Raw genomic sequence first — 16,253 nt, forward strand, 5'->3', positions numbered from 1 at the left:
CCCAGCATCCATTATGGCTCAGTATCCTGAGCACTGCAGGTGATCCTCACTTACAGAATTAGTGCTGAGGAGGCTAGTTTGACGTGCTGAACAATACATATTTATACCTGATGAATATGTATGCCCAGCGATGATGACATCTCCCTGACAGGCCATTGTGGCAATCTCAATATGGCTGGTATGGCTAAAGTCACCCTGGCTGCAAACGTGGCAAGCTGATTAGAATAAGGAAAGAGATGTGAGTGTGTGTGTGTGTGTGTGTGTGTGTGAGCTCTTGCCAGCTGCTGAAATGTATAAAAGCCCCCCCACCCTACACACACACACAGGCACGTGCACCAGCCCATGCAGGACACAGTAAAATTGATGTATCCCTTATGTAAAGTGCTGTATGCAGAGTACATACACACATGCATATGACAAGATGATAAGATTAATCTTGAGTGGGGGAGAGAGGGAGGGAGGGAGGGAGGGAGGGAGAGAGGGAAGGGGGTGGAGGAGGATGTAAATTGACAGCGCTGTAAAGTGACAGACCTGCTGCTGCTCTGCTTTTCTCTCTCTCTTTTCACACACACACACACACACACACACACACACACACACTGGTCTGTTGCTGACAACAAGCAATTTATTACCAGATGCTGCCCTGTGTGTGTGTCCTTGTGGGCCTGTATATTTGTATGTGTGTGTGTCTGTGTGTGTATGCATGCCCAGTGTGTGTATATCCATCCCTCTGCCAGTCTGTTTACGTGAATGGAGGGTATGTGTGAGAGAGGAGGGGTGTTGGTGAAAGAAAACATGTAAAGCAGAAAGTTTCTAATTCATTAGAGGGGCAGCTCCCCTCGGAGGTTCCTGCTGCGCTCATGTTCAATTTGGAGATTGGACTGCCTTCAAAGGGGTGTGCAGGGCAGGACAGGTGGTCCAGAGCACCGAGGTCTCCCTGAGCTTGGGGAGACAGAGTGTGTGTGTGTGTGTGTGTGTGTGTGTGTGTGTGTGTGTGTGTGTGTGTTAGCTGTACACTTTGACCACATCTATTATCTCACCACCCCTCCCTCTGGGACATCCCAGAAGCCCATTGATCATTGTTAGACCCTGTCACACTCACACACACACACTCACACACACAAATATCATCCCCCAGATTACATGCACACAAACACTCCTGCGCATCACCCACTTCACACACAGACAGATGATTTACATATACACACATGCACTTATACACACTACATACACATATGCATATAGGCACTTAGTTTTTATGAGCCTTGTGACAAGATCAAATGGGTTCAGCATAGATTGCATCCAGTCCTCAATGAAATCACCTTCCCAAGTCAATGCACCAACAAGCAGGATGTCAGAAACAACAATGGATAAAGCTATTGTCTTGCTCTGTGGTTATGGGGCATTGAATCTGGGTCTATGCACCATTTTCTGTGCCACCTAGTTTGTGCCATCTATCTACTGTAGGTCCCTTTGCTTACGAGCAAAACGACAAAATATATTGTAGCATACTCAGTCGGGACTCTACTGTACAATACAATCACCCTCCTATTCCTTCCCCTGTCTCCCAGGTGCATTGAGTGAAGACCCGCACTTCCCTAAGATCCAGTGGCCTTCACCGGATTTATGCCCAGCTTGCCACGGGGTGAAGAAAACCGGGGAGCACAGCTGGAACCTGGAGCAGGTCCTCTCTTTCCTCCTCTCCTACTTCTCTTCCAACAGCCTCCTCACAGGTACAGTGTTATTTTTTATATTAAACAAAAAAGCAAAGAGGGGAAATTCTTGCAAATAAATATATTTCAGTCACCATTTTAAAATAATTTTTCCTTTTTGTAAAAAATCTTGTAATTCAGCCTTTGGTAATTTTCTTGCTTTTACCTGAATAGGTTTACACAATCTGTAACTAGCTTAAGCAAGTTTCCTGACCCTACGGCCCATAACATTCAACCAAAACTTGACAATTTGAAACTCAACCATTGGTAGAATTTCAGCAAAAAGTATTCAGTAGTCAATTTGATTTGATGATAATGCCATTTTTGCATTTCTGAAAAGCTTACTTTTTGTAAAAAAAAAAAAAAGAAAAAAGTAAGCTTGTAAAAGTAAGATTTCACCAAACAGCAGAGATTTGTTTCTTCCTCATAGCTGCCTGTGTTCTTGCATGGTGGTTTAAGAGCTAACAGACTTGACTGATTATAAGACCCATCTCCCTCCTTTTCCCTTTCTTCTCCTTCCCTTCTCAGACTACCTCCAAGATGAGAGCCAGGTTCTGGCAAAACAGAGGGAGAGACATGAGACTCAGCAGCTAGCTCTGAGACGGATAGAAAGGAAAGCTAGGGAGGCCTTGGACTCCATTACCCAGCCTCCTCCATCGCAGCCCACTCAGGAAGAGGATGAAGAAGAGGAGGAGGAGGAAGAGGGGCCAGAGGAAGAAGAGGAAGGTGCGGAGGGAGCAGCAGCAGCAGCTGAGATGGGGGGTAAGGCGTCCGAGCCGGCTCCCTGGGCCAAACCGGAAGCGGAAGTGGGTCGCGGCCGGCGGCAGGCCCAAAGGAAGCCCAGCATCGTGGGGATGAGGCTGCGAGACGTGCAGGAGGACATCGTGGATCTGGACTCGTTCGTCAACCAGCACTACAAGGCCAAGGCGCTGCGGGCCGCTGCCTCCAGTCGGGTCAAACGCCGCAGCCTGCAGCGGAAGGAGGAGCAAGAGCCGGGGCCGGTGTTCGGGCTCGGCATGGAGCTGGACGTAGGTCTGGGGATGGCGGGCCTGCAGCCGGTGGAGCCAGACTTGGGGCTGGGCATGGGGCAGCAGAGGAAGCGGCTGCAGAAGCGAGGACTGACGGGTCAGTACTTCGGCGGCTCCGAGGAGGTGGAGTTCAGCCAGCAGTTGTACAGCCACAGGGGACGCTGGATGTCAGTGCTGAGCATTGGATTCTCCAAAGTGGACATCAGCCTCTGTGTCATTCTTTACTTCCTGTCCTGCATGTGCCTTCTGGCCATGTACCTTTACTTCAAAAACCGCCTTCGGCTACGGCGGGCCAAAGTGGCGCTGCCTTGAACCCAGGTGTATCTAAATGGGACTCTTGGAAATGGCCACCACTACAGTGTAATGAGTCTCAACAATGATTAACATTCAATTAGGTTCATGAAGGCTAAGGTTGGGGTTAGTGTAAGGGGATATGTCAAGATTAGGGCCATCTTAAGCATTCCACTTAAACACTACCCATTAAACACTACCCAGAGTCAAAGTAGGCAACATCACATTTTACCCTGTGATCACCTGGCGTTATGGTGTTGTGGTCATGAAAACCCATGAACCAGAGAGGAGGAATTGGGAAAGTTTGCAATTTTAAAATTCGTGAAATACAGGTGCAGTTAGGTGGCCCAACACTTATCTGGCCTCCAGAGTGTTTCAGGAGGCTCCTCAACTGTGGAAATACTGTAGATACAGTATATTCCCATAAGCAAGGGGGCTTCTCTCAGTGGGTTGCTGTTTGGGGCTGTTTGGGGGTTACATGGGTTAAGGACAATTAATTGTGCTTTTCATCCTGTTTGACCACTTATGAAGGATTAAATCAACCATAATATGAAATGAATGGAATTTCTATGAAGTGAATACAACAAATGTGTTGTGTAATATTAAGTGATTTCTTTTATTTTTGTTGCTGTAGTGGTATTATGGTAATTTTCTGCGTGAAGTGTCTCATAGTATGTTGCCCATACACTGTTTCCCTGTGTACGGTGTACAATGACCAAAAATTTTCATTTGCAACCAACATTTATACATTTACACTTATAAAATGATTATTTGAATCATTTGAACTAAATGCTCTACTCCAATATGTGATTCCTCAGCAATAAGAAATGAATGAGTTCAGTTGTGTCTTAAATTACAGAGAAACTGTTTCTGAAATTGTTTCTGTTTCTCAAACCACTGTTTTCTGTTCATCAAGTTTCTATGAGTTTTCACACATTTCTATGAGTTTCATTTAATAATCCCAGTCCAGCAATCCCGTTCCAGATGCTTCTGGTCCTTTACAATCTGTTGATAGGACAGGCAGTAGCTTATTGTTGAATAGACTGAGTGGCAGTAGATGCAGTTTGATGCCGCAGCAACTTTCACCAGAGATGAGCAACTGGAGCCGTTTGTTCTTCCTCTCCTTTGAGGAGGCTTACATAACACTGAGCGACATGCCACTCCTTGGGATATTACATCACATTGCTGAGTCTAGATAAGGGCTGCTCACTACAATCCGGTTGTTTATGAAGTGTTGTGGAGCAACACATATGTTCACACAGGACGAGGTTTTAGAATAAGCAGGATTTGGTTTTGGCTGGTGTCCATGACGTAAAGCTTTTACTGGTCATCTCAAAACACTGTGTTTTTTCTCTTTGCTTCTTTGCTTCTATCTGAATCAATAAAATTATTTTTGATATGGACTTTTTGCATTTTCTATTCTGCGTGTGCTCCGGCACAGTTAAATACTGCTGTGTCATGGAGTGCTTTCATGTGGCAATGTAGTCCATATTAGTAACAATTATGTGTCACATTTTCATTGTTTATTTGTAACAAATACCTGGCTCATTTACAGAGAAAGGTATAAAATCCATACCATCTGTAGTGTCTCAGATGTCAAAACATGTTTGAGCAGGAGCAGAAGCTCACAGATGTTATTCGTAGAGGGTTTCATGAACAACAAGTTTGTTTTTTGTTTTGACCAAGACTGCCAGGACATGAGGCAAGGAGGAGCGGGGTGTCGCATGTTGGAACTGGGGGGGTTAAAGGATCCAAGGTTGAAGGAAAAAGCCTGTTGCCATCTGCTGTGCAGCGCAAGCTAAATCCTAACAATTTCATTGGGATTATAGCAAGTGAGTAATCCAGCTTTCCTTTAGGACTAGAGGGGAGAGATTACCCTTGAGGATTAGCTCCCTGCAGATAATAAACTTTATTAAAACGCAATCGGCTTTCGGGGCTTCTTCTTCCCTCACACACTTGGAGGTGGGCTCCGCTGGGGGCGGGCAGCCGACCCTCAGGGACAGTAGGAGGGAAGAGAGGGTGGGGCGAGGCGGATGAAAGAGGGTGAAGTCTGTGGGGATAGATGGATGGATGGATAGATAGATAGAGGGAGGAGGAGGGTTTTGATGTTGACCAGATTACAACAAACCCATCTGAAGGACAACTGATGCTTGATCTTGAGCTTTGTGTTTCCTGGAACATTGGCTTGAACTCCCTTGACTCCTGCCCCCGCCCCCCGCCCCCAGCCTGCCCACCAACACACACACACACACACACACACACTCTGATCCCTTCACAAACCCCTTTCCATCCCTTCATCCCAACCACGTTTTCAGCCATTCACACTGGCTGACCGGTGGATGCGGCTGACTACTGCAGTATGAAAGGATGTGATGGTGAGATGGTTGAGCTAAGGCAGTCGACTCATGCATCAACACACACACACACACACACACACACACACAAAAGGTTGATTAATAGCCCTACATTAAAGGAGAGGAGCATCAAGGCTGAGCAGCTGTGGATCTCTGACTTAATCAAGCTCTCAGATACTGCTTGAATTAAGCCCTCAATGACACATTATGATTGCCAGAATGGATTGAGAAAAGCATAGTTTGTCACAGGGAAGATGCGGCGCGTTATATTCCTTTTTCTTCAAACATTATACAATGCATCATCTGAGAGATTTTAATATCAGGGAGGGTTTTTTTATTAGTTGGGAAACTGTCAAACTGAAGGAGGAATGATGTACCCTCTCAAACTTTTATGCGTGTTTGGTAACTATTTGTTTTGTTGCACCTAGCATGTAATTTATTGCTGCCTGCTTATCTGCTATTTTTCAGTTTGTTTACCTTTGTAATTGCTGAATTGGAATCAGACAAAGGGGCCATGGAGATATCTTAAGTGTTTGCAAACTTTAATATATTAGTTTATTAATTGTTCAATCACAAATTAAGTACTTTCCTCCCTCACAGCTGATCTATTAATCTGTTTAAATGTTTACCTGCGTTGTAATTGGATTGGAGTCAGATCGAGGTGGCTCGCCCCCCGCGATGCTTCACACGGCTCACCGTACAGCAGCTCTCTCTCTCTCAGGTGGCTTTGAGCACTGCGAGTGTTATGCTGCTTCAGACTAATGATGGTTAATGAGGAAATTGGCAGCAATGCAATATCTGTCTGCAGCTTTGCCAAGGCAAGGGTGAGCAGTTCATGTTGAGGACAGAGGCTTCAGATCCAAATCGAGACACATTCACAGTTATTTTGGCTTTCTTCTGCCTGAGGAATCAGTTTTATTGTTTGCACTATAAGGAATTTGAATTGGTGGTTTGTTACCGCAGGTCACATTACACATAAAACAACACAGAATTCTAAAATTATTATGTAAATTATGTAAAAGTAGAAATTAGGGAATAGGCCTCTTTTTGGCCTCTTTTTCTCTTTAGTATATAAAGGAGTGAAAGTGATATATATAAGTTGAAATGAAGGCAATGGTACACAGGCAACATTTTTATGCTGATTCAGAATTAGAGTTTAATTACATGTGAACATCATGTTGCCAAGAAACTTTTGCACACATATTTGACCCCATGCCTCACTCTTCACTCAGTTGCAGGAAACATTGCCTATCTACATTGCCCCAAAAACTGTCCAGTGTATCACCTTCCTGGTGTTTCTGATACTGAACATTTCTTGATGCTCAAATAGGCCTGTTTACTTTCCTCAGAACTTTTATTTGTTTATTTTGTTGTTGTTTTTGGTGTTTTGTACCCGTCCAAACCAATGTGACAGAGACATTGTTGTGTTGTGAAAGCACAGGACTGAAGGGTAAAAACCTCACCTTGCTGCCCTGTTGTTGTCTTCCATAAATTAGACAATGTAGGTTTTTATAGTCGCTCCTCTCCTGCATGCTCTCTGCTGCCTCAATGTTTATTACCCCTCCGGTGTTGATATTAAAATGCAGGAGGGGCTTGATGCATTTTTCTGTCATCTCTCTTTCTGACTTTAATAATACTATAAAGCTTCCTCCTGTGGAGAGAGAGAGAGAGAGAAAGCGGGCGGGGCGGGGGAGGGAGGGGGGGCAGAGTGAATAAATTATGAAAAAGAGGTTAATATATGGTATTGGTATATATCACATCTAATCTAGGCCAGATCCCCTTCAGTTTTAACATTCAGCCTTTTAAAGGCAGGAGTCAAGTAGGGTCAGATCCATCTCATTTTACTGCTCGGTCCCTCCCCCTCCGTGTGGACACTCTTCTCCTGCTCACCATCTCCCAAACATCTCACCCTGCCGTCAGCATGCTGCACTGCTGACTGTGCCAAGGGTAACAGGAGGAGACTGTTACTTTGTGAGCAGCCAAACCAAACCAAACCAAACCAAACCAAACCAAACCAAACCAAACCAAACCAAGCCAAACCAAACCAAACCAAACCAAACCAAGCCAAACCAAACCAAACCAAACCAAACCAAACCAAAGGAAAGCATGAGATACACTCTGATGCACTGGTTGCTGCTGGAACTGTGTATATGTGTGTGTGTGTGTGTGTGTGTCTGTATTTGTGTACAGGTGTGTGTTTATATGCATTCACAGGCATGCGGGTGTCTGTCTGCCTCTATGTCCGTCTGTGTGTCTGCTTGAGTGTGTGCGTGTGTGTGTGTGTGTGTATGTGTGTGTGCAGGCCCCAAATGACTGAAAGAGCGGTATCTCCTATTTTAGCCAATTGGAAGTCCTTGCAGTCCATCTGTGCATAGAGTGCAGAAGCGTGGAAAGGAGGGAGGGGAAGCCCAGCAGATCAATAACCTCCTACTATCAACTGCATTTAGTTCTTGATAATGTGCTGCACTCCACTATTTTAATTCCAACACAAACCTGACCTTTACCTCTAGCAATCTACTCTGTTCTATTCTGTCTGTTTCTGCTCTGTTCTGTTCTGTTCTGTTCTGTTCTGTTCTGTCTGTTTATATTCTGTTTCTGCTCTGCTCTGCTCTGCTCTGCTCTGTTCTGTTCTGTTCTGTTCTGTTCTGTCTGCTTATATTCTGTTTCTGTTCTATTCTGTTCTGTTCTGTTCTGTTCTGTTCTGTTCTGTTCTATTCTGTTCTGTTCTGTTCTGTCTGTTTATATTCTGTTTCTGTTCTGTTCTGTTCTGTTCTGTTCTGTTCTGTTCTGTTCTGTTCTGTTCTGTTCTATTCTGTTCTGTTCTGTTCTGTTCTGTTCTGTTCTGTTTCTGTTCTATTCTGTTCTGTTCTGTTCTGTTCTGTCTGATTATATTCTGTTTCTGTTCTGTTCTGTTCTGTTCTGTTCTGTTCTGTTCTGTTCTGTTCTGTCTGTTTATATTCTGTTTCTGTTCTGTTCTGTTCTGTTCTGTTCTGTTCTGTTTCTGTTCTGTTCTGTTCTGTTCTGTTCTGTTCTGTTTCTGTTCTGTTCTGGTCTGTTCTGTTCTGTTCTGTTCTGTTCTGTTTCTGTTCTATTCTGTTCTGTTCTGTTCTGTTCTGTTCTGTCTGTTTATATTCTGTTTCTGTTCTGTTCTGTTCTGTTCTGTCTGTTTATATTCTGTTTCTGTTCTGTTCTGTTCTGTTCTGTCTGCTTATATTCTGTTTCTGTTCTATTCTGTTCTGTTCTGTCTGTTTATATTCTGTTTCTGTTCTATTCTGTTCTATTTTGTCTGTTCATATCATGTTTTGTCTGTTTATATTCTGTTTCTGTTCTGTTCTGTTCTGTCTGTTTATATTCTGTTTCTGTTCTATTCTGTTCTGTTCTGTCTGTTTATATTCTGTTTCTGTTCTATTCTGTTCTATTTTGTCTGTTCATATCATGTTTTGTCTGTTTATATTCTGTTTCTGTTCTGTTCTGTTCTGTCTGCTTATATTCTGTTTCTGTTCTGTTCTGTTCTGTCTGTTTATATTCTGTTTCTGTTCTATTCTGTTCTGTTTTGTCTGTTTATATTCTGTTTCTGTTCTATTCTGTTCTATTTTGTCTGTTCATATCATGTTTTGTCTGTTTATATTCTGTTTCTGTTCTGTTCTGTTCTGTCTGCTTATATTCTGTTTCTGTTCTATTCTGTTCTATTTTGTCTGTTCATATCATGTTTTGTCTGTTTATATTCTGTTTCTGTTCTGTTCTGTTCTGTCTGCTTATATTCTGTTTCTGTTCTGTTCTGTTCTGTCTGTTTATATTCTGTTTCTGTTCTATTCTGTTCTGTTTTGTCTGTTTATATTCTGTTTCTGTTCTATTCTGTTCTATTTTGTCTGTTCATATCATGTTTTGTCTGTTTATATTCTGTTTCTGTTCTGTTCTGTTCTGTCTGTTTATATTCTGTTTCTGTTCTATTCTGTTCTGTTCTGTCTGTTTATATTCTGTTTCTGTTCTATTCTGTTCTATTTTGTCTGTTCATATCATGTTTTGTCTGTTTATATTCTGTTTCTGTTCTGTTCTGTTCTGTCTGCTTATATTCTGTTTCTGTTCTGTTCTGTTCTGTTCTGTCTGCTTATATTCTGTTTCTGTTCTATTCTGTTCTGTTCTGTCTGTTTATATTCTGTTTCTGTTCTATTCTGTTCTATTTTGTCTGTTCATATCATGTTTTGTCTGTTTATATTCTGTTTCTGTTCTATTCTGTTCTGTTTTGTCTGTTTATATTCTGTTTCTGTTCTATTCTGTTCTATTTTGTCTGTTCATATCATGTTTTGTCTGTTTATATTCTGTTTCTGTTCTGTTCTGTTCTGTCTGTTTATATTCTGTTTCTGTTCTGTTCTGTTCTGTTCTGTCTGTTTATATTCTGTTTCTGTTCTATTCTGTTCTATTTTGTCTGTTCATATCATGTTTTGTCTGTTTATATTCTGTTTCTGTTCTGTTCTGTTCTGTCTGTTTATATTCTGTTTCTGTTCTATTCTGTTCTGTTTTGTCTGTTTATATTCTGTTTCTGTTCTATTCTGTTCTATTTTGTCTGTTCATATCATGTTTTGTCTGTTTATATTCTGTTTCTGTTCTGTTCTGTTCTGTTCTGTCTCTTTCTGTCTGTTTATATTATGTTTCTGTTCAGTTCTGTTCAGTTATGTTCTGTCCTGTCTGTTTATATTATGTTCTGTTCTGTCTGTTTCTGTCTGTTTATATTCTGTTTCTGTTTCTGATCTGTTCTGTTCTGTTCTGTTCTGTTCTGTTCTGTTCTGTTCTGTTCTGTTTTGTTCTGTTCTGTTCTGTTCTCCTCCCCCAGTGTTTGCGTAGCTTACAGGAAGTGCTTGGGTAATGAACCTGGAGAAGATCCAAGGCCTGTCAGTCACTTTGTTTTAATGCACTCAACTGGCACCGCTCCTGTCACCGAACTGCGAAGGTTCACTCTTTCCATGGAATTTCCGAGTTTATAAAAAGGATTTTAATCAGGATTTATTCAATATCATTTGTCAGCAATATCAGAGGCTTTGGGTCATTTGAATTGAACTCTTACCTTTAATCTGAATAGCAAAATGTAGATTTAATTTAAGAGCCTAAACAAACAATTTTTACCATTATTTTGTCTAATTTAGCCTAATTTAATTCAATTTCACAGCAGTCAAGTTAGACAAAAATTAGACTGCAGTTGAGTTTTAATTGAGATGCATGTAGTACCTTTAAGTCCTCTGAGAATTGTAATGTAAATTGAATTTGCAAGGCTACAATTTAAAAAAATAAGGTTTCTTCAGGAAGACCCTGGACTCCCTTGAAGAGCCAAACGGTGCTTGCAAAAAGTTATTAGCATACTCGGCATATGTATATTTTTGAGTGGTTGATTTCAAAATTATTATTATATGTATTTTTTTCACGAGCCATCTTTGTGTGGTTTGTGTTTACACCTGCACTAATCACACCTGGATATGACTGTAGAGAGTTTATAGGTGTGCTGAACAATATTTCAAAGCAGTAAGAAGCGTAACATTTGATCAATATCAATGCTTTTCATTAAAAGATTTGAATCAAAGATTAAATTGAGTTATATATCATTTAATAATTTCTTTATTATTATCTTAAGTCACCCTAGGATTCCTACAGGAAGAGTCCCTTAGGTCCCTCAGGGCATCTCCTCATTTAACAATGTAGCACAAAGCAAAGGTTCATCAGGGATCTGCACTGATTTCTGATGAGCCCCTGAACATGATGGGGCAACCCTTCATTTTCTTCTATAGTCTATAAGACCTATAACAAAATTCCCAGCATCTAAGCCAAAATTAGCTGTTCTCCATCTTCAGTTTAGCCACAACTAGTTTGATTTTGTCTTAAATATCATATTTCTGTTTATTACTTCAAAGTAGGTCTACTGTTGATGACAACCTGAAATTATGGTCTTTATGTCACTGTCCCTTTGCTTTGTATGTGGTGGCCTGCTGTCTATATATTGTGTGTCAGTATAGTAAAACTGTAAGCTGTCGATCTATCTCTGCACCCTGATTGTGATTTTTCAGCTGTTTTTTAATGTTATAATTATCATGGCATAAATAGATAAGATAAATAAACAAAATAAAATCAGCAGGCTTTTTTACAGACTATTAGCAGTTGGCAACTATGAGGCATAATACTATCTTATTCTGATTCTGCCAGAGAAGGAAATAATTAAGTTCGTTTACCTTCATGCTTCTGTTGTGCAATTCCTTTCTGTTTTTCCTACGAATATATCTTAGCCAACTTACTCAGAAAATAATACAATAGGTCTGGGAAAGGTTATTTGGACAGCCTCTATAAGCTTTTTTCATAAGGCAAACTGCAGTAGGCTACTAGTTATGTACGAATTAGAGTAAATGAGGCCTATCACAGCTCCAGTCAGAACAGGGCCAGGTTCAATCAGGGAATTGGAAAATATCATTTCTGACGGGAATAGATTCCGTTTGTTCAACCAATCTCCTCTACTAATTACCCAAATGGACAGGAGCTGTCAGGAGACAATAACTATTCCCTAATAGAATTTGCTCCCCAAGTGCAATTTAATTTTCTCCGTGCTCTCTCCTAAGGTTTCCCCCTGGCTTTCTGTCTCTCTCTCCCTCTGTTGCTCTCTGGGTTTGGGATGAAATGGTGAAGAAGCCGCTGTGACACCGAGCCGTGCCACCTACAACTGACAATGTTTTTGTCGGTGGAAACCGGAGAATATGTTAGGCTGCTGTTTCTCTGCAGGGTTCACGGTGAAACAAACCTCGCCGGGATGGAGGAGGATAAGAAGAGGAGGAGAGGAGCCGCGCAGCCTCGGCGGGGCGGCTGCAATCACCGGCGTGGTGCGGTGATTAGGTAGGTTTGCACGATGTTGTTTACAAGTTGCTTTTATTGATAAAAAGAAATGGATAGCCATGTTCACTTCCGTGGTGCGTGCTTTGTTTACCTAAAACATAAAATCTCTCCTCAAGTGCAGTCAGTGAGATCAGAACAGGAGAGTCTAACATATTTTACATCTATTACAGCCTTTATAGTGAGTTTTAACTGCTGTGTTGTAATGATTTGAACGCAGAATTAATATTAAATTCTTTGTGCTGCCATCATTTATAAACTGCATTTGATATTTTACCCATTTGATGTCTTTTGTTGTTGTTTGTGTGTGCGTGCGTGTGTTGACTTGTGTAAATTGAGAATTAACATGCAAAAGCTGTAATACAGGCTATATATAACAAAAGATTCAAGTCATTAATTCAATGTATTGTTTGATCTTTTGGCTCATCATAAACCAGGCATTAGAGCTTATATTTCCTCCCACAAAGCTCCCAAGTCCCAGACCTAATGACGTAAAAGTGCTGCTCGGGTTTTGTTGCTGCCAGTGTCTAGTGCACCTACTGCAGGGTGAAATATACATGGAAATACAGTTTTACCTGCAGCACCTGAGTTAGATCCACATGAGCCTTTCCAGCCTCCTCAGCCTGGTGGAAACGCACGGATGTGTTTTGGAGACTCTCGCTCCCTGAGTCTTTGCCCGATAAGATGGATTTGTGAATCGCAGATGTCAATGAACTCATCCACTGAAATATTAGATCTAATTAGAGGTGGCTGGGTCAACAGCGGTGGCAAAGGAGTCGCCCTCTGCTTGAGTTATTGCTCGAACGCTTCCTCTATAGGTTTTTTTTTTTTTTACAATGGCACCTTGATCATAGCAAAAGATCAGTCACCTCACCACTCTCAGGCTTCACTCACAGCTTCTCTTTAATGATTAATATTAGTTCAGAAAATGCTGATGTGATGCAATTGTAATTGTTGAAAAATGATTATTTTCCCTCCTTCTCCTTGCTTTGCTTTTTGTGTGGAATGGCAAGATGTAAGAAACAAAAAATGACATTTCATTAATTTCTAGCCTAGACATTTGGCCTATACATTTTAATTTCTGCGTACAGTATAGGCTATTTGCCTGGCAGTAGCCTAATTGATTGGACGCCTTGTGTCAATATTTAAAATTTATTATTTTTGTAATTTGTCATTTGTTTGAAGTTCGTATTGTATCGTGATTCCACCTTTATAATGAAATGTTAATAATAGAATTAGATATAATTTAAATAATTAAAGTACCGGTATATCTGTCGTCATGTGGTCTTATAGGAAAATATATTCTCTGGAAATCTGAATAGATCCAGATGTGGATTGTTTTGGCTCAGTCATGTTCTCGTTTCTTTCACATTGCATCAACCAATGTTTGACGATGACTGTTTGAATAAAAGACACCAAGCATTTAGTGTCCCACTGAACCAGATGTGCGCGCTCTGTTTCTTTCCCCCATTTCACATCCGTCAATTATTCTAATTGTGTGACCCTTTGCTGACAGGTTAAGAGCATTTTTTTATCTGCATTGTATTTAAAAGCAGCTAAAGGGTCTCAATACCAACAATCAGAATAATTGAATAATCTTGAGGGAAAAGTGTATAATGAAAATGAAAATGAAAGTAAGACGAGATCCCTTGCCGCTAATGTAGGGATGGAGGGATGGATGGATGGAGGGATGGAGGGATTGAAGTATGGAGGAAGGGGACACCTGGCTTGGGGAGACTGGCTTTGATTCAGTTGGATAAAATTCCCGTAATATCCCAGCCTCCTTTTTTAATCAGCTTGATGTGCATTTTCATTTTACTAAATTACATTTGAAACATTAACCAGACAGGCGAACGGCTTATGGGATTGTGGCTTCCTATAGGCCACGCGCCATGTGAAACAATAGAATAAACAGTCCATAGTTTTAAATACTGGGAAGGAGATGAGAATAAATCATCATAATGCACTGTGGAGAAAGGGTACATTGCGTTACTTGTTTCAAGACTCGTTCCTTCCCAATGCAGAAAATGGAGTTTCCAACACCATGTCGGTTTCATCCAGGCTCTTTGTGCGCTGCACGCTGTTCACAGCTGACTAAATTCTGCACCTGTTTTGATCCAGTATTATTTGGTAGAAATATTTTTTGGCCACCCCAAATTATTATTATTTTTTTTTTTATTAAATTTGCTGACCCGTCCCAAGCAAGACCCTGTTCAAAACTATTTATTTTGACTTGCACAATTTCTGTATTTCTGTCTTGAAATCACGACTCCTGTAGCTATTCCCTATTATTATTGTTATATTATAAGTGGATATTATTATACACTTACGATTATTATTATTATTATTATTATTATTGTCATGCCTCATACTTGCCTATTGCTTATAGCCTGTAACGAGCCTGCTGATTGTTGTTGTTTTATTTATTTATGCCATGATAATTATAACATTAAAAACAGTTGAAAAATCTATTTTTTTTTTAAATGATTGATAATTTCAAGAAAATACCACGAGTAGGCTAGATTTGTATGAAACGCCGTTTACGCCAGCCACCAGGTAATATTCTATTAAAACAACAAAAACAATGTTGAATCTCTGTTGTAGCCAAACGGGCCTCCAGGTAGCCACATGTGACTGAACAGATCAGGTTTGTGTTGTGAGCTGATCTGGGACCTGAAGACGGACTCATTGTTGATGGAAACAACCTGCGTGGGAGGCGGACCGGGAGAAAGCTCCACTGTGTGCATTTCTTTCCATGCTTGAAGTAAATTGGAAGCGAAGATTGAGTTCATCTAGCCTGAACTACGAACCCTCCGGGGGGAATATCTTATCCGGCGGAGCAGCCTCAGACGATGGGGTTGAAATGAACAGTGTCAGGAGGCCCGCGCCCAGACTCCTAATCCCGCCTGTCACGCGCTCCACAACACGGCGCACAATGCCGGCACCACTTGTAAAGAGTACAGTCTACACAGGTCTAGATGTTGTGGATTTGTCTCAAACGTATGTCAAATAATATCACTGTTTTCACATGTAAATCTATACAAACTGCTTGATATTTGCACTCACACCTATCAGTGACAACTCAGGTTGCCCACCTTTCTCTCCAACACGGTAACAGAGTTCACCTTTATAGGCTGGCATACATCTTTCTCAGGTAAATTCATAGTAAACATCATATTTAGTGGATCAGACTGATGTAAGTTATATGCGGATACCTCTTTTTAAGGGAAAAGCATGAATGAATGTTATATTTCTAGAAATATAATTGATTTGTGGTTGGTTACCTTGTGAAGATCACCGACTGGAAGTCATAGTTCGCCCACCTTTTTACAACACGGCCTGTCTCAGTCTGACGGTCTAAGATTATTTTTGACACACGTCTTCCAACTAAATTTAAGTACGAATACAATTCAACTATATAATTAAATATCACTGTCCCACCAGCTGACCATCCTTATCGCCTAAACAGTAATTTCAGGCCCAATACTTAGTGCATGAGTCCAGTAAGCCAGGGGTTTCCAAACCCTTTCATATAAGGAAGGACCCCCACATAGATAGACATGAGACCGCAGACCCCCATTGTATAGGATTTTGTCCCAAGAAACACCACCCGAAGAGATGTTTTTAAGGATAAAAATTTCAGAACTGTCTATACTGTAGATGGGGAGGTAACAACATTGACAGTGAAACCTAGAATCACAGCACCCATTCTGAATCATTGTCTTATTGTTTTTACTTGCAAGGAGAGAAATCAAAGTGAAATTACACTATTCCTCGTTTTGCTTTGGGGACCCCTATCAGCCCCCCACCCTCTGCCTCCAAAAAGGAGCCCTGCTGGTCCCGGGTCCCTTTGGGAACCACTGCAGTGAGCTATTTATGGTCTCCACATGAACAAGGTCCCGCCTCCCTGGAGACATTTTTACACCACGCTCGATGCCTCTTCTTCGTCTTTTCTTTACTGTACACCTATGGAGGAGCCTTTCCGCCCCGGGGGCCTCCTCTTC

General features: G+C 41.2%; 1 protein-coding gene across 1 annotated transcript in view; it reads left to right on the forward strand.

Moving 5' to 3' along the window:
• Nucleotides 1–3,052, forward strand: part of qsox1 (quiescin Q6 sulfhydryl oxidase 1) — a 29,003-nt gene extending 25,951 nt beyond the window's left edge. The window contains exons 12-13 of the mRNA XM_071516981.1: nucleotides 1,572–1,733; nucleotides 2,241–3,052. Coding sequence (XP_071373082.1) covers nucleotides 1,572–1,733; nucleotides 2,241–3,052 — 974 coding nt within the window. The remainder of the gene's footprint in view (nucleotides 1–1,571; nucleotides 1,734–2,240) is intronic.
• The last annotated feature ends 13,201 nt before the right edge of the window (nucleotides 3,053–16,253 follow it).

This window comes from Centroberyx affinis, unplaced genomic scaffold, assembly GCF_046629955.1.
Source record: "Centroberyx affinis isolate AG114_WGS23_722 - 3 ecotype Tasmania unplaced genomic scaffold, CSIRO-AGI_Caff_v1 ptg000440l_1, whole genome shotgun sequence".
Taxonomy (NCBI): domain Eukaryota; kingdom Metazoa; phylum Chordata; class Actinopteri; order Beryciformes; family Berycidae; genus Centroberyx; species Centroberyx affinis.